The sequence below is a fragment of the Gavialis gangeticus genome, unplaced genomic scaffold, assembly GCF_001723915.1.
Source record: "Gavialis gangeticus isolate Ggan-Ray unplaced genomic scaffold, GavGan_comp1, whole genome shotgun sequence".
In the NCBI taxonomy this organism is placed as follows: domain Eukaryota; kingdom Metazoa; phylum Chordata; order Crocodylia; family Gavialidae; genus Gavialis; species Gavialis gangeticus.
The window spans coordinates 58232555-58254273 of record NW_017728993.1 but is presented as its reverse complement, the minus strand read 5'-3'; the positions used below and the strand labels follow the sequence as shown (position 1 = coordinate 58254273).

Sequence of the window (21719 nt, the reverse complement as noted above, 5' to 3'; positions counted from 1 at the left end):
CTGGGTGCGGCCCTCCAGCCAGTTGGCGACCCATATGACTGTGTGGGTGTCTACACCACAGCCCCCCAGTTTCTTAATGAGAACAGGGTGAGAGACAGTGTCAAAAGCCTTCCGGAAGTCCAGGAAGACTATGTCCACTGCTACCCCTGCATCTAATGATCTGGTGATCTGATCGTAAAAGTCCACCAGGTTGGTCTGACAGGACCTGCCACTGATGAACTCATGTTGGTTGCCCCTAAGCATGCAGTCCCCTGCTGGCCCCTCCTGGATGTGTGCCAGAATAATTTTCTCGAACAGCTTGCCTAGGATCAAGGTAAGACCAACTGGCCTATAGTTTCCTGGGTCCTCCCTTTTTTGAAGATGGGAACCATGTTGGCCCTCTTCCAGTCCTCCGGCACCACTCCAGAGCACCACGAGTGCTCGTAAAGCCGTGCCAGGAGTCCTGCAATGACCTCGGCCTATTCCTTTGTTTATCAAGGTATGTTTACCAAGGTATGTGGGATTGGATGCCTGTTTAAAAACATAAGCACCTATTTCAGCCACAAAGTGTAGGGTTGGAGGAATTTCAGTGGGGAGAGGGGAAGGAAGAAATTCTCCAGTCTGTGTTATGCAGAGAGTCAAACAATAGTGGTCCCTTCTGGCTTTAAGATATGTGTATAAATGACTTCACATTAGTGCCCTAGGTATTTTCAGGGATATATAGCTTGTTTGTGTATTGTGTTTCAAAAGCAACTCCAGGACCTACAGCAGTGCACTTTCATATTGTAGATGGACAGCCAGCAGTCTTTCCTTAATAGTCCTTCCTAAAAATTCCCTAAGAACCAGGAAATTAGGTTAGAGAAGTACTCCTAACCTTGGAGATATCAGTGATCTGAGTGGTTAAGCCACTGGGATGGGACACAGAAGAGGTGAATTCAGGTTCTTTCTCTATTACAAATTCCCATTATGATTCTTATGGTCAAACAAATCATTAGGCTCTGTAAGGGTGGGTATCTTTAGCAATATAGGAAATATCACAGTGCTTTTATGTAAATTTTAGTGGCATTGCCCACCTGGTATCTAGTTTGCTGTTCTGGTCACCCCATTTCAGAAAGGACACTACAAAAAAAAGGTATTGAGAATATGCAAAGCCCCAGAAAACTGTCATATGAGGGAAGAGAGAAAAGATTGAAATTGTCTGCCTGGGAAGGAATTGATAATAGAAATGTATGTTGATGAATCATCTAGACATGGTAGACTGGAAGTTTCTGTTCTTCCTGTTTCATGACAAAAGAACAAAGGGAACATTTGATGACATTAAAAGGCAGCAAATCTAAATCCCAGTAAAGAGATAAATTGTTCACCCAGTACAAAATTAGACTGTGGAACTCATTGCCATATGATCTTGATAAGATCAACAATAGAATATAGCAATATTCAAAAAAGGGGTTGGGTGCCTGTAGAGATGGTAAATCTCTCTGGAGTTGTTATAATTAATAATTATAAACATTTTGGAATGGCTGTTGAACCTTATGCTTCCCAGCTCAGGCTATGAAGCTTTTTAGAGACCAGGATGAGACTCTATGTGGGCATTAGGTTATCCTGCACTTGCCTACTGAAGGGGTTCTCGTACCTTCCTGTCAAGTGTCTGGTGCTGGTCATTGTTAGGGACTGCCTTCTGGAGCAGGTGAACCACGCGTCTGGTCTAGGAGTCCATTTCCTCTGTCCTTCTCTGAGTTGCAGTTACCCTTCAGTAAAAATGGGTATATATACTTCCTTTCTCCCACCCTTTATTTATCTTGTCTCTCTCGACTGGAAATTCTCCAGGTTGAGGACTGTTTCTTCCAATGTGTTTGTACAGCACTTGGCACAATAGGGACTCAAGCTTGCTTAGGTTTGCTAGGCACTACTGCAATACAAATAATAACAGTAATAAACATAATTACATTAGCCAAGATACAATTGCAAGGATTCTCAAGCCTCATGTTTAAGGAGGACCTTCTCCCTCGCCTTATGCAGTATTGAAATATGGGCATTTTGTATCCTCCAATGAGATGGGCCACTAGACTTGGTGAAATACTACTAGGCTGTTTGAATATGAGAGTCGAAGCAGTCTCCGTAACCAGTGGTTTCCTCATTGGGCTGCCTTAATAGCAGCATAACTTGGGGGTCTCAGTACATTGGCTAATCTGGCCAGCTGGTAGGGCCCTGGGAAGCATTATGTGCCTTTAGAGGAGGAAGTAAGTCTGGGGTTAGCTAACTTTTATAAGCATGGACTGCTGCTTGTAACCAGATGCAGGCCATTGATCCCCTGCTGCTGCCCCCCCCCCAATGCAACCTTCACTTATCATATGCCAGCAGTAATCATGGCCCACACCACAGTAATTACCAATTATCCCTCCTTATCCTGATTATCCACAAGGGCCATATCCAAACTCTTTGCAGGCCGACCTCCATACTAGGCTCTATTTTTGCCTTTGGACTTAACCTTAATATTTTTTCCTTTTTCATTCATTCCCTTAGTCAACTCCCTTCCTGGGAAACTGAGCTGCTGCAAAACTGGGTGGAGGAGCAATTCTGAGAGTGTTTATGTCAGGATGAAATAACCCTCTCTCACTTGAGGGACAAGAGAAAACACTGTACCTTAGTCTGTGGCATCTTAGAACAAGAAAGAGAAATTCTGGTCTCACTTAGGGCTTGGCATGGTGAGGAAATTTGCTATGTGATGTTGGCGGAGGATGCTGGGTGGTGTGGAGGTTGTGTGAATGGTACTGTGAGAGCCAGCAAAGTAGGTGACCCTTGGTGGGGTTGCTAATGCAAGCACAAGGTTGGCAATGACTGTTTTGGGCAAATGAAGAAAACACATTGAGGAGGTTACAGTTAGGAGTCATGACAGATTTTTTTGTGTGGAGGGAGGTAGGATATCAGAGGAGTGTGTGAGTAGATGTGGGAACCCAAAGAGGAGGCAGGTGAAGAGCCCGTCTCAGTCAATGAGGTAATGGGAGTGAGCCAGCCATACTGAGGTGGAGTTGGGAGAGGGAGGGGACGATGATGGGGAAGAGGTGTTGTGAGGAAGGGTCAGGCAGATGGATTTTGTTGGACTGAGTAAGCAGGATGATGCTTGGGGAAGAAGGGGTGTCTTGGGGGACCTAGATAACCCTGGGAGTACCTGCATGTGTTGGGAAGGAGGGGATTAAACTGAGAAACTGAGTGGGTTTACATGTAGGAGACACTTTGGGACATGTTGCCCAGGGAGAGGAAGGCACACATGCTTTGCCATAGAGAGGAGCAGGGCTGCAGTGGAATAAATTTTGTCTTAATAATGCATTCTCGCCCCCACCCCTCAGCCTCACTGCAGTCTGTGTACAGAGGAGCACTGCCTGCCGAAAGCCAGCACACCGCGGCTGAGTGGAATTATAAGCATCTCACTGGGAGATGGGCAGGGAGTGAGCATGAGCGAGCATCGACTCAGGCAGCACAAACATTCTCGCCTCTCTCGCTGAATCAGGGATCGCGGAGTCTGCCTCTACTTGCCCCAGCTTTCCCCCTCCCCCCGTTACCAAGATGCACAGCATTGGCTCTTCACCCACTGCCTCTGCCCCTTCTCCAGTCCCATCTGCCATTCCTGGAGCCTGAGCCAAGTGAATGATCGCCAAGGAATCTGCAGTACTGTCTGGGCGTCCCACCCACAAGTGCCTCCCACCCAGTGGGAAGGGGTCAGTGGAGCGGCAAAGCTTTGTAGGCTCAGGGAGGAGGGAGGGATGGGTAAGGCCCGGAGCCAAATGGTACGATAGTCTGCCTGCCTGGAACATGTTCTGGGATCTGGCAGGAGGGGTCCAGGTCAGGGATGCTGTGTAGATGACTTGGAGAGCACAGGGATTTTAGTTCACATTCATCAGCCTGATTCCTCTGACAAATCTTCCCGACTCTTCCGATCTTCCCATTCCCCACCCTGTATCCACCCACTGCAGTGTTGATCTGTGCCATCTGTATCTTGGTCCCATCCATTCATCCATTTGTCTCATTCATCCTGGGTATATCTGTCCTTTGGCTCAGTGTGTCTGCTCCCCTCCTCCATCTGCTCCATCCAACAGTCCCTCCATGTGCCTCAGTCAGACAGCTACATTTCCATCTGCCTCCAACATCATCCTGCCTTCCTATGTGCCTCTCTTTCCTAACCAAGATGACTTGCAGCCATCCCTCCACCTACCAGCTCTCTTGTCCTTCCCAGGTAGGCTGCTGCTTTAACCCTGCCAGCCTACATTCTGGGCAGTCATCCTAGAGTCCTGGTCCTTCCTACCCACAAGAGAGGACCAGGAAGCAGTACTAAGAGGACACCAATAGAGGTCGAAGAGCCCTTACAGGAGGGCAGATGATAACCCACAATATGTCTTCATACCTCTCTCCCTTACACCACAATGCCTTCAGACAGCTTTTGGTCACCTCCCGTGCTCCACCTCTGCCTGAGCTGTGTTGCTGTGTGCGTGCATCCCAGCTGCCCTACACATATGCCCTGACCTGGCAGTGTTGCAACGATCGTATAACCTCCCCACCCCACCACACAGACACAGAGCTATGTTTCAATGTCCAAGCAAGCCACTTGCCATAGGTTTGTTTTAATGCATATACAAGGTGGAGGGCTGTGCACATACATCCTCTTTGGCTTTGCTGTGATGCCCTGTGTATAGCCCCCACTCCAGTTGTCCCACAGTGTACCCGCCCTCTGCCCCGGCCCTCCTGCATGCTCTCAGTAAAAACAATGTTGCCCTTCTGTGTTTATAGGGAATTTGCCAAAGAGAGAGAGAGAGTGGAGAACCGCAGAGCCTTCATGAAGCTGCGACGACAGCAGCAGATTGAGCGGGAGCTGAATGGCTACAGGGCCTGGATAGATAAAGCAGGTAAGGCTGGTGAGGGTCACGGGTTTTCCCGGGTCAGTGTGTGAGTGGGAATGACAAAGTGACCCTGCTGCCTCAGCAGAGAGGAGCTGCTGCATTTGCTCTGGAGTACAGCAGGTGTCTGGAAAGGAGGAGGCTGCCATGACTGATTAATAAATTAGCTATGTGATTTACAGATTGTGGCTCCGTGAGTTTTTCTGGCTCTTCCTCCATGCCTAGACTGTCAGTGTCTCATGCCTCCCTCAGAAAATATTTCACTGGGATTGGAGAAATACTCTAGTTACTTGAAACTAAATTATGAGTCGGAGGCCATGACTCCTTTCAATTACCACAGGTGGGCCAAATTCTACACTTGGCTAAGACTTTGTATCACTGCTGGAGTCAAATGAGGTTACACAGCTGTGACTGATGGCAGGGGTTGGCTTGTTATCTCCAGGGTGTGCACTCAGGTTGGTATTCCAGGAGCATGACCACTCAACACAGTGCAGTACTATATAAAGATATTTTAGACCAGCTGTGAATGCATTTGCTCACATATTGGAGTCTACCTGGCACAAGGCAGCACTGCAGGCATTCAGTCTGGAACAGAAAGCAGTATCGCTATGTTAACACAGTCCTGTGCCAGGACTCAGAAGCCTTGCTTCTCAGCTGAGCCAGTTAGTCCATGCACAGCATCATGCTAACGCAGTCACGTGGCTTTCAGTTCCAGAGCTACTGCATGCAGATGGTTCTGGTATCTCTGCATGACACCACCTTGCATTGTACAGACATGCCTATGGCATTTAACAGGCAAAACCAACAGGCAGACAGCTTGGCTGACCAGAGATACAGCTAAAGTATCTTAACCCATTTCTTTGCCTCCAAATTTCTGAGGAGGGACCTGGTCATCTCCCCAACTGGGACCCCCGTGGGCCCTATGGGCGGCACACCCAAGCCTAGGATCAGCGAGGACCTAGTCAGGGAACTTCTGGAGGGACTAGATGTATTTAAATCAGCAGGTCCTGACGATCTCCACCCCAGAGTGCTGAGGGAACTAGCGGAGGTTATTGTGGGACCTCTGGCACAGATTTACGAGCACTCATGGTGATCGGGTGATGTGCCGCATGACTGGAAAAGGGCCAACGTGGTTCCCATCTTCAAAAAAGGGAGGAAGGAGGACCCAGGAAACTATAGGCCCGTGAGTCTTATCTCGGTCCTGGGCAAGCTTTTTGAGAGAATTATTCCGGTACATATCTACGAGGGGCCAGCAGAGGAGATTATGCTTAGGGGCAACCAACATGGGTTTATTAGGAGCAGGTCTTGTCAGACCAACCTGGTGACCTTTTATGACCAGGTCACCAAATCCTTAGATGCAGGTATCGCAGTGGATATAGTCTTTCTGGACTTTAGGAAGGCCTTCGACACAATCTCTCACCCCATTCTCATAAAAAAAAACTAGGAGATTGTGGTGTTGATGCCTACACAGTCAGATGGGTCACTAACTGGCTGGAGGGCTGCACCCAGAGAGTGGTGGTGGATGGCTCATTTTTGACCTGGAGGGATGTGGGCAGTGGGGTTCTCCAGGGCTCGGTCCTCGGGCCCGCACTGTTCAACATCTTCATCGGCGACTTGGACAAGGGGGTAAAAAGCACTTTGTTCAAATTCGCAGATGACACCAAGATGTGGGGAGAAGTGGGCACACTAGAAGGCAGTAATAGTCTGCAATTGCATCTAGACAGGTTAGAGGGGTGGGCCAATGGGAACAGGATGGGGTTCACCATTGACAAGTGCAAGATACTACACCTGGGGAGGAAGAACCAGCAGCATACCTACAGGCTGGGGAACTCCCTTCTCATCAGTGCTGAGGCAGAAAAGGATCTTGGAGTCATTATTGACGCCACAATAAACATGGGCTGACAATGTGGGGATGCCAACCATACCTCGTCATACATCCACAGATGCAAGTCAAGCAGGTCCAAGGAGATGATCCTCCCCCTCTATGCGGCACTGGTCAGGCCGCAGTTGGAGTACTGGGTCCAGTTCTGGGCGCCGCACTTCAAGAGGGATGTGGACAGCATGGAGAGGGTCCAGAGGAGGGCCACTCGCATGATCAGGGGGCAGCAGGGCAGGCCCTACGAGGGGAGGCTAGGGGACCTGAACCTGTTCAGCCTCCACAAGAGAAGGCTGAGGGGGGAACTAGTGGCCGTTTACAAACTAGTCAGAGGGGATCAGCAGGCATTGGGGGAGTCACTGTTCCCCTGAGCACTACCAGGAGTGACTAGAAATAGCGGTCGCAAGCTGGCAGAGGGTAAATTCAGGCTAGATATCAGGAGGCGCTACTTCACGGTCAGGGCGGCTAGGATCTGGAACCAACTTCCAAGAGAAGTGGTGCAGGCTCCTACCCTGGGGGTCTTTAAAAGAAGGCTAGATGAACACCTGGCCGGGGTCATTTGACCCAGTACCCTTTCCTGTCACGGCAGGGGGTCGGACTGGATGATCTGCTCAGGTCGCTTCCGACCCTACTAACTATGAAACTATGAAACTCTTTCTCCATAGTGATGCTATGAGGAAATCTGAAACTCATCTTTTTCCATCATTAACATATGGTTTCAGGTAATCAGTAGTCACAACAAGGAAAGCACTGTAATCCTAACCACTCAGAATCTCTCCACTGCTAATCCATCAGTGAACTCTATCCTGGTAGATAGATCCCTGCAGATAGCTCATTGTAAGACTGAGACCAGACCAGCTATGCTTCCCTCTGGTTGTACAGAGTGAAGAGTTGTTTGAAGCAGCGCACCAGGCACATTAATAAGCTGGTCCTGAGAGGTGCTGGGCTCAGGAGTAAAGAAGCCATTTAACAGTTCATTTATTCCAAGTGACTACATTTCAATGCATAGAACTCTCCTGTGTTCATATTATGAACTCAAAGCACGCGCGTGAAATAGCCTCAGCAAATGTGCTGATCCAGCAAAGCGCTTACCCATGTCAGAAATGTGGCAGTACAAAACAGATTATAACACCCATGTTTGGTGGTGTATATTTTTAATATTTTGCATGCAAAGAAGAGCTGACAGGAGGTTGGCATCTTTCCAGGGAACACAGTTAAGGCAGTTTTGCCAATACAGCCATGACAACTTCCATGCTCCTAAAGATTGAGGTATCTAGTTTGACCTTAATTCTGAGTTTTCTGGGTTTTTAAGTTTTATTTTTGTGATGTTATTTTAATGATAGATTGTACTGAGAGATTATATACCCTCAAGTCATGGGTACGTGCTTACAACCTTAGCTTCACTTTATTAAAGATCTTGTGTGTAGAAGTTATTAAGAGATACCGATTTCATAATATTTTAAATACCGAAACTCTGCTAGCTCTAAGAGTAGGAATTCTACAATTCTGTGGGACTGTGTGGGGCTCTCTATTCACTGGAGTTATCTACCACAGAGTGGGAGGACTTAGAGGAGCAAGGGTTTAGTTGGTTACTTTCCAGCTAGTTTGGCCACTGCAGGATTTTTGAGTAGATGCACTCAATATTTTCCACCTCTTTTGTCCTCTGCTCCTGACTTGGGACTGCATCTAAGAAAGGGAAATATTTTCTTCAGAGCTACAGAATTCCAAACAGATAAGACAAAAATTTGGCCTACTGCATCTTTTTTTAATCTTGCCACAAATATGCAACTAACATCAGCATTTATCACTGAAGAATTTAATCAAAGGGCTATCCTTAGGTCATGGGTCCACAATGTAAATACAATATGCATATGGAAATGTAATAACAAAAATGTTACATGCAAGCTCCAAGAAGCGACTCTCCACTCAGTTCAGAAATGTTGAGGCTGTGCATGGAGGAGTATATCCAGTGCAGGGCACTTCTCTTTAAGAAAGATATGGACAACCTGGAGAAATTCCAAAGGAGAGTAAGAAAAATAATTAGATGTCTATAAAACATCTTAATGTGCAAATAATTGAACTAGGCTAGTCTAGTCTACATACCAACAGGGAATTTAGTAATAGTCTAAAATACTAAAAGGGTGGTTATAAAGAGGATGAAAATGAATTGTTCTTGATGCCCTTTGGGGACAGGACAATAAATAATGGGCTTAAGTTGCATCAAGGAAGATTTGAGTTGGACATTACATGAAGCTATCTCTATGGTATTAAAGCACTGGAACAGATTACCTTAGATTGTAGGATGCTCATCACTGGGAGTGCAAGTTAGGCAAAACTTGGCTAGAATGATTTAGATAGGGATGACCCTGCCTTGACTGTGAGTTATACCACATGACCTGCAGAAGTGCCTTCCAGCCCTACTTCATTATGGTCTTATGGCTTATAGGGTTTGCAGAACTGATTCAGATGGAATAAGAGGCTTGAGTGTTGATTCAAGATTTATATTAAGAAGTCCTATTCATGTAAAGATTGAGCATGAATCACCAAGCTCAGCAGTGGATGTGGATTTGGTTCCAAAGGTGGTCATTATTCAGTGTTTGTTTCAGACCTCTTTTTATCCTAAAAAAAGGTTCTTTTTCACATGTCTTTGTACTTCCTGGTTCTGTCGGAAACAGAACTGAAAGTTCCAAAATGCATAAGAAAGGTTAGTTATTCACATGATATCTTTGGAAGCAACTGAAAATCCTGAGGAAGACAGTTGAGTTTTCCAGGCGTGTTTTGTAGACTCAAGAAGTTTAGATAAGTTGTAGCTTCTGAAAACTTGTCCCCACCCAAACCAACAGATTGTGCTGAGCTTATTTGCTTCATTTGTTTTCAAGAACGATGGCGACATTCAAGACCAGAAACTTTCATCTGGTGTAAATGGATGTCGTTGTATCCTTCTAGATCAAGTGAAGTTCTGGCCTCAAATATGTTCCATAGCTAGATTTCTTTTCTGTTCTAAGTCCATATTGTTCTGTATATTATCTCTTCCTTGACTTCCCCAAGGTATTGCAGCTAAAAAAAACATGATGCTGACCTGCCATCTTCAATAACGTCTGAACTCTTGATAAAAATTAATTTAAAAATTAGTAGATATAACACAGCCTTTGTTTTCTTTGGTTACTGGCATAGGAAATAAAGCCCCCCAAGCACTTTCTGCATCATCACAGAGGAGCTTTGGGAGTTGCCAAGTTAAGCCTCATCTGCAAAACCATTATTCAAAAACAACTTGCACAATTTTTATGTGATGGAAAATTCTGTTTGGATTAGAAAGGCAGGTTATAGGTAATGTAAGACATTAGGGAGTTTATTAAATCTTGGAGAAAGCAGGTCAATAGATGTGAAGTCACTCTTTGTTCCACGTGTTGGACATAGTGTCGTATAGCTGACTCTCTGCACCACTGTAAAATCATGTTTGCTCATTTACCTGTCACCATACAAGGGTTAGCAACCCATGGTAAGACTCTCATTTAGTTTTGATGTACAAGAGTCCAGTGGCACTGTAGCATTTACTCCTGACCATTCCTGTGTTATCTTATATTGCTGGTACTGAACCATTTGTTTTTTATGTAGAGGAAGTGATGCTGGCTGAAGAGAATAAAAATGCTGGAACTTCAGCTTTAGAAGGTAAGGAAGACAGACAGCTGTGCTGTTAAAAGTATCTACGGTCCTTTTCTTGCACCCACCTAAAGACTGTGTTTTAAATTCCTAGAGTAGTGGGGAACAGACATATGATTTGGGTGGATGCTGGGAATGTGCAGTTTCTTTTGGTGAGCAGGAGTTCAACATGATAGATCAGGAGGGAACTAATTTCATCTTTCCTTGAATGGAGATATGACACATGAGAGACCATGGAACCAAACTACAGCCTCATAGGTCATTTGACTGGCTAGTACTGGGAAATGAACTGCAGGCCTATTTGGTGACCCAGTCATCATATAGCAGCCTAGACAGCACATGAACAAATGAATTGCTAGCATCATTTAGGTTCAGTGGTTATTAGAGCTCTTTTCTCCTTCATTTCTAGTGCTCAGGAGAGCTACTATCAAAAGAAACCGGACAGAAGCCATGAATCGTGACTCAAGTGATGAACACTGTGTTGATATTTCGTCTGTAGGTGAGTGGATGCTTGTCTGGCAGCCAGCTTGGTCCCTAGGGACCATTCCTCAGAATCCAGGTTCAGTTCAGTCTAGTCCAGAGTCTTCTTCCCACCAGTTTTTCATGCACTGAATAATCTTGTCAAGTCATTGCAGAGAAGTGTTAAGTCCAGCTGGAGATGGCTATGGACCTTCTGCTGTAATTAGTTATTAGTATAGGGAGTAATCCCTGCCCAGTCTCTTTCAGGGGCATTGCAGAAGTAGTATAAGGTCTAGCGAATAAACCCTTCTGCAATTAGCAGGGCCCTTGAGGATGGAAGTAGTGATTCCCATCTCCTGCGAGTCTGACCCAATCACTTCCTGTGCTGAGCAGAATCTCAGCATGGATTCCTTTTCATCTACTGATTTCATCTGGCCTCTCTCCTCTCTTGCCTCAGGGACCCCCCTTGCTCGCTCCAGCATCAAGAGTGCAAAAGTGGATGGTGCCTCTTATTTCCGGCACAAGGAACGACTTTTGCGTATCTCCGTTCGCCATATGGTGAAATCCCAGGTGTTTTACTGGATCGTCTTGAGCCTTGTGGCTCTCAACACTGCCTGCGTGGCCATTGTCCATCACAACCAGCCATTGTGGCTCACCCACTTACTCTGTGAGTTCCTAGCCTTTATCTTTGTTTGTGCATGTTACAGGAAGCCAGGAGCATCAAAGAAAACAAAACTCCTAGCCTTAGGGCCAGATGGTGTGATTGCTTGGAGCCCCAAGAAATCCTAGAATGGGGCATGTTTTTCTCCCTTCCAGCAAGGCTGTTGGGGGCAGCAACTCACAGGAACATTGTTGTATGTTGGAGACACTGGGTCTGATTCCGATGAGGTGCATTCTACTGAAGTCAGTGGAGTCAGACTGTCAGGGAACTGCAGGGAAAGAAGTGTCACACTTGCCATTCATACCAGAATCTCCAGTATTGGATATGGAGATTTTCACTGGTATTCTCTTTCTTGTTCATGGTTATTGAAATCATTTTTGGTAGTGTTGTCATCCCACAGCTTAAATATGAATGAAATTTATTAGGTTTGTGTCACCCAGATCCAATACAGTTTCTAAGGGAGGTGACTGTCCTGGGGACATAATAATACATTTACACTTCTGTAGTGCTGTAATTAACACCCTTCTGAATTAAGTAAAAGCCATTTCTTCTAGCACAGATATGTAGCCATCCTTGGGCTGTTCAAGAGAGCATAGTAGCATTACCCAACAGATCAAGGCACAATGAGCAGTAGTTGCAACCAACACAAACTGATGAGGATTTCAGGTAGGCAGAATGTAATTCTTAATTAGAGTTTGTCCGTGGCACCATGGTTATCACACACACTATTAATAATTACCATAAATCTTTGATGACTGTAAGTAATTAGAACCTCAATTTTACAGCTCACTAAACAGACAGCAATGTACTTCCCCCATGCTGGTGCAGTACTGATGCACCTGGAAGAGTACTACCTGCTGAATTTATGCTAGTAATGCTTTACCTTGAAACCTGTTTCTTCAAATTCTGCTCGAGCCTAACTCTGAGTGACTTGTGCAGATGTGCTGAGTACAGCACTACATACACTACCTGGTTGATAATGACAATCATCTGGACACAATGTAGAAAAAATGACTTCACCACTAATATTCATGAAAGATCTTGTGTTAGGTTTCACAAGCCTTCAGTTGTTAACCTCAGTGTCCTGGCCAATCCAAGCCATGGTTAGTATTACTAATCTTTCTCTGTTGTTTCATTTGGAGAAGTTCTTTGTTTCTTCCTTTAAAACTGGTGTGTTTTTAAACAGCTGCTGCATTTCGCTAAGATGTGTGTGCATCTACATGAATACATGCTTTCATTTGACACGTGTGCGCGCACGTGCACACACACACACACACACACACACACACACACACACACACACACCCCCTACCTCTTGAAAGATTAGCCTGCATGTAGCAGTTCTTTTCTTTCGCCAAGTTAAGAACCCCAATCCACCCAACCTTCCTATATCCCCTGGGCCAACTCCACACCTCTTCCTTAGCCAGTGAAAAAACAGCTTAGTCCCCTACTGAGTTGCCTTATCTGCAAAGTGGACTGAGTGGGTTATTGAAGTCTCTTTATCCAAGACCCCTCAAAATATAAAGCATGGTATGCTGGTATAGCATGTCATGTTCCCATCTAGAGGCTGGTCTAACCTGCTGCTGGAAACAGCTAACAGAGTTATTCTTAGATTCTTAGTAAGTAGATATACTTGGGTGCTGAATGTTTGAACTGGCTACGTATGGAGGGGGTCAGCCTGTCAACCCTTTGCACTGTATTGTAGGCATGAGTAAAGAGATGCAGGCATGTAGCTAATGTACCTGGATTTCCCTTTTCAGACTATGCAGAGTTCCTGTTTCTTGGGCTCTTCCTTTTGGAGATGTCCTTAAAGATGTATGGAATGGGGCCACGCCTTTATTTCCACTCCTCTTTCAACTGCTTTGACTGTGGGGTAAGCAGCATGTGAGATGACAGCAAGTGATACAGGGACATGTTGTGCACTAAGGGGATCCACAAGGTCCCCTTAAAAGAGGGGAGGGGATGGCACAAGGTCCCCTTGAAAGAGGGGAGGGGATGGCACTCAGGGAAGGACAGGCAGCAGCAGAGGAGAAGTGCTGCTATACTGGGAAGTGCCATGCAAGTCAGTGTTGTGATACTCTGATGGTGATGGGATTCAGTGACACCCCACAGGGACCACTGGAGTTTGCATCCAGGATAAAAATCTAATCAGTTATGCTTCTGAAGAGGACAGGTCTTTCTGAGGGCAACAGGGAAGAGAGACCTATGAGAGGGAATAGTCTACTACACTGGGAGACTGAGATCTAAGCCTTGGAATACAGCCTAATGATTATTTTGCTTTGATAGCTAGTTGAGGTGAACATCAGATGAAACATTTTACTTCTTGGAGGAGGAAGCAGCAAAATGGATCAGAAGCATTTCCCCCCCCCCCAGTTTTCTGATATAAGGGAGTTGACTCCTTCCACTAGCAAAAGCTGTGTTTTTGTTCACTTACCTGCCACCTTACAAGATCCAGTAAGTGACAACAGGGCTTCTATTCACTACTGCAAAATCAGAAGCTCAGGGAGAAGGGACTCTGCCCAGTTACATACAGGAGACTGACTTCCTGTGATTGCCCTAGTCCTCATCTCTAGGCCCCTCTTGTGGCAATGTGCGCTGTCTCATGAGTGTTTCTCATCCTTCAGGTCACAGTGGGAAGCATCTTTGAAGTGGTGTGGGCCATCTTCAGACCAGGGACTTCTTTCGGGATCAGTGTTTTACGAGCTCTCCGCCTTCTGAGAATATTTAAAATAACAAAGTATGTAAAAGGCACCTTGCTACCCTGCCTGATAAGATCCTTGGCCTCTTCCAACCACACAGACCTTTCACTGCTTTTTTCTATGTCCTAGCCATTGCATTTGTTGTCACAGATCCCAGTTCCCTTGGTCCTGCACTTTCCAATGGATAATAGTACAGTAATGTTTCTATCTTCCAGGTATTGGGCATCCCTGAGGAATTTGGTGGTCTCACTGATGAGTTCCATGAAGTCTATTATCAGTCTGCTCTTCCTCCTTTTCCTTTTCATTGTAGTCTTTGCTCTGTTGGGAATGCAGCTGTTTGGAGGCAGGTAAGTGGCTGAAAAGCCAAGGGAGATGGAGCCCATTTATGTAAGGCAAATGCTAATATTTTCCATACCTCAAAGGGAGATATGGATTTTGGACCTTGACCTCCTACTTCATACCAGATTACCAAGAACGCTCCCTCTTCTAAATGGCCCTACAACTCATTTCCACTTGGGAATGGCACTTTTTTCTGGTCTTTGCTCCTGTGATGAAATGATTTTAATATGTCTTATAGTAGAGGTGAAATAGAGACCATGGAAGGAATAAAAACAGGAAAAAGGTGAGGGGATAAGATAGGCTACCACAGGAGCAGTAGAACTGGAAGGATACTAATCAGTGGTATGGTTCCAGCTCTATATTCTAGCTTGTCCATTTGGTTCCTTTTCAGATTTAATTTCATGGATGGAACTCCTTCTGCAAACTTTGACACCTTTCCTGCAGCCATCATGACTGTGTTTCAGGTAGGGGCCTAAGGCTGCTAATGTAAAAACAAGACTACTTGACTTTTTTACTCTGTGATCACTCTGGCCTTGTAGATTTTGATCCAGGATACTGTGGCAGTTCACTTTCAGAATGTCTTCCTTGTGGGCAGTAGATCTAGAAGTCAGGGGCCTGATTCTCCATGCAGCTATATTCAGTTTTCTGTTAGGGTGACTCCATTGCTTACACTGACACAAAGCACCAAGGAACAGAGTGAGGAACTGCTTCTTTATATATTTTAAATTAAAGTTCTGAGTCTTGCTGTCATGCACTGTACATTCCAAAACTCACTAGATCCTCAACCTAGAATACACCTCTTCTCACAGCTTAACATGTTTGTGGGACATGGTTAATCATGAAACAAGGGATTTGGACCATATCTTACACGTTTGCAGGTATCAGACTGGTGGGCTACATGTAGAATAATTGTTGGTGACAGAGCTGCCTGCTTCTTTGCTCAGATCCTGACAGGTGAGGACTGGAACGAAGTGATGTACAATGGCATCCGCTCCCAGGGAGGAGTCCGCTCAGGCATGTGGTCCTCCATCTACTTCATCGTCCTCACTTTGTTTGGAAACTGTATCCTTCTTGTTACTATATTTCAGTGAAACAGTCCTTTATTCTAGATCTCTCTCGCTCTCTGTCACTCTCTGAGATGAGACTTTCTTCCCCCTTTAACAGTAGTCTTCCTCAAAGATTCAGATTGAGGAAGCAGGTATCCCAGAGTCTCCTCTTTACACTTGGAGGTATGAGGGCACAGCCCTATAATTACCCCTTTCACACATGAAGGAAGTCAAACGTCCTAGAAACTCTCTAGTCTCATCTTACACTGATAGGATGCCTTTGGCTGTGTAAGAGACTCATTTCCTTTAGCACTGGTTTTAGTCCAGCCTCTTTAGGTTTCTGAAAATCAGCTTATTTGTGTCTTAATTGAGGAAGGGCCCCTCAGCAGCCTGGTCCCTCTGTTTGAAGCTGTCACATTCATTGGAGGTGGGAGGGGAGTTGCATGTGTCCTCCCATTGGCAGTTGTAAAAGTTCACTTTGTTACCTCATGGCTTGTTCACCTTAAACATCCTCCAGACACCTTGCTGAATGTGTTCTTGGCCATTGCTGTGGACAACCTGGCCAATGCTCAGGAGTTGACAAAGGTAAGTCCTAGGCCCCTCATGGCCTGACACCCACAATCTGCTACCCAGTGAACCTCATAAAGACTATTCAACATACACTGTACACAGGAGTCATCTCTTATATCACCCTAGCACCCAGTCTTGAGTCCTTGCCATGGTTATATGGGAAATGTGTTTGTTCCCTGTTGCATTTTCCTGTATTAATTTTTAATCTGTGGATGAATTTGGTGTTTGTGGGAGTATATGGATAATGACACTGTATGAAGTATATAATGACTTTTGTATGGTACCTAGCAGGGCCTCTGTCTGCACCTCTTGATTGACCTTGTATCTCCCTTGGTTTTCTAGCATTGTTCCCTACTATAGCTTTGTCAGTGCTCTTTGCTCCTGTCCTGCTGTTATTTTTTGGGGCCTCTTCTGAGCAGCAATGAACAAGTTTCCTGATAAGTGGTAGTTTTTGTAACACAGACAAATGGGGATTGGGCTGCAACCAGTGAATTCACTACCCCTTATGAAATGAGCAGTATTTCAGCTATTATTTCCAGTAGTGAAGAGCAAGTATAGCAATGCTCTGCACCTCCATGCTCCTGACTTGAGAAAGCCTGAAGATGAAAGCTCGTTTCTAATCCTGGTTCTGCCGCTGATTTAGGACTTGTCTCTGTGGGGAAGGCTGACCAGAATGGCTGTCCTAGGATGGCTCCCTGGAATAAGTGTGTTGCACCAGGACTTCTTCTGGAATATCTATTTTGCTTTAAATGCATGCTTTATCTTTCAAGTGCAAACAAGCCCACACTGTTGGGCAAATCACCAAGGGCTCCAGTCAAGAAAGCACATAAACCTGCTGAAATGCAAGCCTATTCAGGAAAGCATGCAAGTCCATGCTTAACGCCAAGTATGTGCTCACGTGCATTCCTGAATCAGGGCCATACTCTCTCCATCTCAGTTTATCTTCTACTAAATGGAGATAATGCTTGTTTGTTTAGCACTTTGAAAATGGAAAGTACTGACTGGGCTTTAAATAGTGTATTTACTCACATACAGCATACACAGTCCCCTTCCTACCCCCTCCCCCCCCCAAATTGTGATGCATTTTTGTAAGCAAGAAAGCTTATTTCCATGCTGGAATGGAGGCATGGGGATACTGGAATGGTTACCAAGGGCTCGCTCCACACTGTATTCCTGACCATATGCAGGACTGGTGGAATACACTCCTCTGTCACTTACTCTCTCCGTGCAAGCTCCAAAGTTAAAATTGTAACACTATCACAGCTGCTGATGAATTGGCAACAGCTTTTGTCAGCAGCTGTGATAAAGTTAAAGCTTTAGCTGTGGAGCTTGCAAGGAAAGAGCAAGTGATGCTGAAGAGTAGACTGTCCCTTCTAAAAGTAGTCTGCATTCAGCATGGCTCTGGAAAAAAAATCTTTTTCTAAATTCATTCTGCCTTCCCAAATCAAGGTGCATGTCTTATATGTGGCGTGAGGTATGCGAGAATGTATGGTAGTATTATTATTTAGCAGGACAGTCATCCTTAGCTAACAGTTGCACTTGGAACAATGCCAGGCTGGATTTCAGCACCCATTTAGGAGATAATTGACACATGCTGAAACTTTTGAGTATAGGCTCAAGCAGGAAGCATTGCAGTTGCTCTGGGACACCTTCATCCTCAAAGTGCAAGGGGCCTGTGATGTTTGATTTGCCCATAATCCATTGCTCTTATTCACATTCTTTGGTTTACTTAGCGGCCCCCTGCACCAGTGTCAATCTGATCTGTTTGAAGCAAGTGCAATGAAGCAGAATAATCAATTAAGTTATCTCATTTTCCATTGGGGCACTCAAAAGTATGCTTCCTCGTGAGGAAGAAGTGCCTACCAAACTACATGTTCATGGTTAGCACAGCTTGTATTTCCAAAGCATGGAGGAGGGCACCCAGGATTCATGCAGGGAGATTGCAGCCTTCATTCTGATGACACTGCCTTGCTAACTGTGGACCAAGAGCCCTGTTGTTCCTGTGCCAGCTCTAATGCTTGAAAGACTGGGTATTAGAGTATATATTATGTAGATTTTGGTATTTTATGTCCCCATGAAGGGGCTGAAAGGAAACTAATTGCATCCACATCCCAAGCTTCAGGGCTAGTGTTGGTCTCCTGTAAAAACCAAGAAGAAGAGCTTTTTCCTCATAAATGCATCATTTGGCTTCTGGTGGGGTTTATTTTTCCACCTGTCTTTGAAGCACTGGACATGAGTTGCAGCTGCAGGGAGTCTGACTGGAGTGTGCAGGTGCTCCTGATAGTATTTAGAAGTTGCTGAGGAGCCTGGCTGGCAGGCCTTGTTCATGTGCTTAGGCTCAAACTTATTACTAGATTTGGGGACAGGATGAAACTTTTCCTCACAGGTCAAGGACTATTTTTTTTAATTTAATGTCTCAGGCCAAATTAGCCAAATCAGTTTTGAATTCTGTAAACTGAGAAGAACTCAATTGTTCAAGTCTGTATGGTGCTACCACCAAGTATCCCCCTTCCTAAACTCTTCACCCTGCGGCAGGCATCCTATGGGAAGGCCCAAATCCATGGCAGGCATCCTATGGGCAGGCCCCAAACCCGGAAAACTCGGAGTTCAGGTGCCCCTGAGTCTCACACGCCTGTAGCCCAAAGGCCAAAGGAGCAAGCCAGGGAGAAATCAAGGATTATTTGTTTTGTCCTTTCTCTGTAGTGCAGGGCATGGTTCTCTTCCTAGGATCATTCAAGCATGTTTTCACTTCTGCAGTTCCCTACCACTGTATGTCAAAGCATTGATGATGCTCTCATCTTCCCTGATGTATTTCAGTGACACATTGGAAGGGTTTTTATGAGGTACTGTAACATGGGGCTCTTTGTTCACATGCCCCATGGGCACCAGTGCCCATGGGTCATGCCTGGGGCTCTCTGTTCCTTTAGAGAAGAAGCAGCTCAGTGAGGGGGCACTGTAGGCCAAGCAGGGTGCAGTAGCTGCAGGCTGCCATGGCTACAGGGCAGTTAAGCCAATTAGCAGGCACCTGTAGACAGCCCAGGCAATCTGATGACCTGAAGGGGGCAAGGCCCTTGGAGGATATAAGCCTGAGGCTTGGGCTAGCAGGCTAGTCTCTCTCTGGCAGCCACAGGGTAAAGAGTTCTTGGCAGCAGGGTTCCTGGAGTGATTGTGGTGCTGCATGTGGATCCCCCATGAGGCAAGGGGAGCTCACTAGGATATAGCCCAGGGCTGGTAGGCTATCCTAGTTTAGGGATTAGGGAAGGTTTTCCCTCTTAAAGGGGCAGAGGGATTCTTTCCTTTTTGGTGTTTATGTGATAACCCAGGGGCTTATACGTTGACCAGAGAGGCCCAGAGAGGGGTCTGGGATGAGAGAGGCCCAGCTAGGGGCCTGGGTACAGTAGCTACCAATGGGGTACCCAGGAACCCCAGTGGGAGGCTTCAGTTGGACTGGGGCCATGCGAAGGCCCAGAGGAAGCCTCACTTTTAGACCCATAAGGAACATCAAGGCGTGGCAGGAGAGAGAGACTGGAGGGTACCCTATGGGCAGAGTGAGGCATGTTTGCGGAGCCACCAGGAGACATCGCAGCCACCCTGGGACTCCGATGTGCTACAGGTACTTTGTGACTGTGGTGTGCAAGCAGTCAGAGTCTTTGTGACTGTGGTGTGTAAGAGGTGCAGAGGTTTTGTGGATCTTTTGGACAAATGATTACCTGTGAATGCAGGGAGCTGGACTCAGTGGCCTGAGAGACCTCTTCCAGTTCCATGCTTCCTGCTCCCATGTGGTGAAAGGAATCTCTTTAGATGTTGAAGCCAGGTTTCAGCAGTCACTACTGTCCCCCAACATGCTGTACCACACCCTGGTGTCCTGGCAGTTTCAATTAAGGAAGTACTGTGGCTGAGCTTTTAAAAGAGCTGAATAAACCACAATGGGCATTAATGACATTTGTTGCTACAATAACTAAGTGAAGCTCATTAGCGTAACATTATCCTTGCGGGCATCAGAAATGGATCCCTGGCCACCTGCTCAGGCAGGAAGACAAATTCTTACATGCTGTTGCTGCACCACACTGAGGACATGAGGCTAGATCAGACCTGCTTTCTTTGGCATTGTACCAGATCATACAGGGTAGGCTGGGGCCAGGACAGCTGCTGGACTAGATTCTTTTAAACAGAACGGCTTCCTTCCTGCCACCAGAGCCTGCTGTGCAGATACTGAGGGGTGGGATGCAGTAGCTGACTAGTCTTTTCCTCTCCCTGCCTCAGCTGTTCTCATCTCTCCTGCTGCTCCTGGGACCTCAGCCAAAGCCCACTGACATTAAGAGAAAGACTCCTATTGATTTCCATGGGCTTCAGACCAGCCCCATATACACAGCTGAGGCAGAGGGTGGCTCACATGCAAGGAGGGGGGTAATCAGGAACACTCATCTCTCCCTTCCCCAGCTTCCTCCTGTAAGGAGGGATGAGTAGGAGGGTACTTCCCATCTTTTCCTAATGCCACCTTTCCCTGTCACTTTTAAGGTCTCAGGGGTGGGCACTGTGACAGTCAACTGTGGAAACTGGGCCAGAATCAGGGAAAGAGAGAATGGGAGTGAGGGAGATGTACCATGCTGACACAGGAGAAAGAAAGGGGCACAGAGAAATGAGGGAAAGGAAGAGCCTGGTCCAGGGCAATGGGAAATATGGAGATCCCTGATAAAAGAATCTCCATGCTCTTGTGAATAAGTGAGGTTGATTACAGGAGTCCTGTGGGGCCTCTACAGTTGGACATTTAGTAACGTACCCCAGCCACGAACCTTTTGAATCTCACCCACGTGTATACAGAGAAACTTCTACAGTTGACTACAGGGCACAGAAATGCCCAAGGTGCAGTCTGAGAACTGGCCTCAGAAACATTTTTTTGGATGTCAGCACCAAAAAACATGCACACACCACTCCACAAACCTCCTCATACATGCACATGGTGCCTGCTGTCTGACCGCCCTCCTCCTGCTCCCTCCCAGCTCTTTGCAGGCTGGAACTCTGCTAGCCTTCAGAAAGCTCCTTGCAAAACTGCAGTATCCATGGGTTTCTTGGCTAAAATGAGAAACCTTTTACTTTGGTAAGGGAGGGCAACCTTGGGGGTGGCGGCATGGGGTTGTGCCCCTCACTGCTGTTGCACATGTGGGGCATGCATCGCCAGGGCAGCATAGAGCTCACAGCAGGAAGCAGCTTTCCTGCATGGCTCCACTGTTCCCTGCCATGCTGGGTTGCACCCACTGGGGTGTGGAGGCCCCAAGGGAGGGCAGCAGGGGGGAGCCCAAGCCCACAGTAGGCAGCCTGCCCCACCCCACATAGATTTGGGGGGCAAGGGTTCCGTTTGCTCCCCCAGGAGTTTGGACAGAGGCAAGGAGCCTGCCCTCCCCACCTGTGCCCACAGCAGGCTGACAGCAGGGGGGAAGCTGGACTCCACTCTGCTGCGGGGACTGTGCACCCGGGTCTCTGGCCCTGTACCCCCTGGCTGGCAGCTGGGGGCCCCCTTCTAGCAGGGCTAGGGGAGCAGGG

The 21719-nt window shown here is 46.4% G+C and overlaps 1 protein-coding gene across 4 annotated transcripts in view; it reads left to right on the top strand.

The window, feature by feature from the left end:
* CACNA1E (calcium voltage-gated channel subunit alpha1 E) overlaps positions 1–21719 on the top strand; it is a 312745-nt gene that overhangs the window by 143121 nt on the left and 147905 nt on the right. For all 4 annotated transcript variants that reach the window (XM_019501773.1, XM_019501772.1, XM_019501771.1 and 1 more), the window contains 10 exons: positions 4762–4877; positions 10360–10413; positions 10814–10903; positions 11321–11530; positions 13285–13397; positions 14149–14261; positions 14439–14570; positions 14954–15026; positions 15507–15624; positions 16126–16193. In XM_019501773.1, coding sequence (XP_019357318.1) covers positions 4762–4877; positions 10360–10413; positions 10814–10903; positions 11321–11530; positions 13285–13397; positions 14149–14261; positions 14439–14570; positions 14954–15026; positions 15507–15624; positions 16126–16193 — 1087 coding nt within the window. The remainder of the gene's footprint in view (positions 1–4761; positions 4878–10359; positions 10414–10813; positions 10904–11320; positions 11531–13284; positions 13398–14148; positions 14262–14438; positions 14571–14953; positions 15027–15506; positions 15625–16125; positions 16194–21719) is intronic.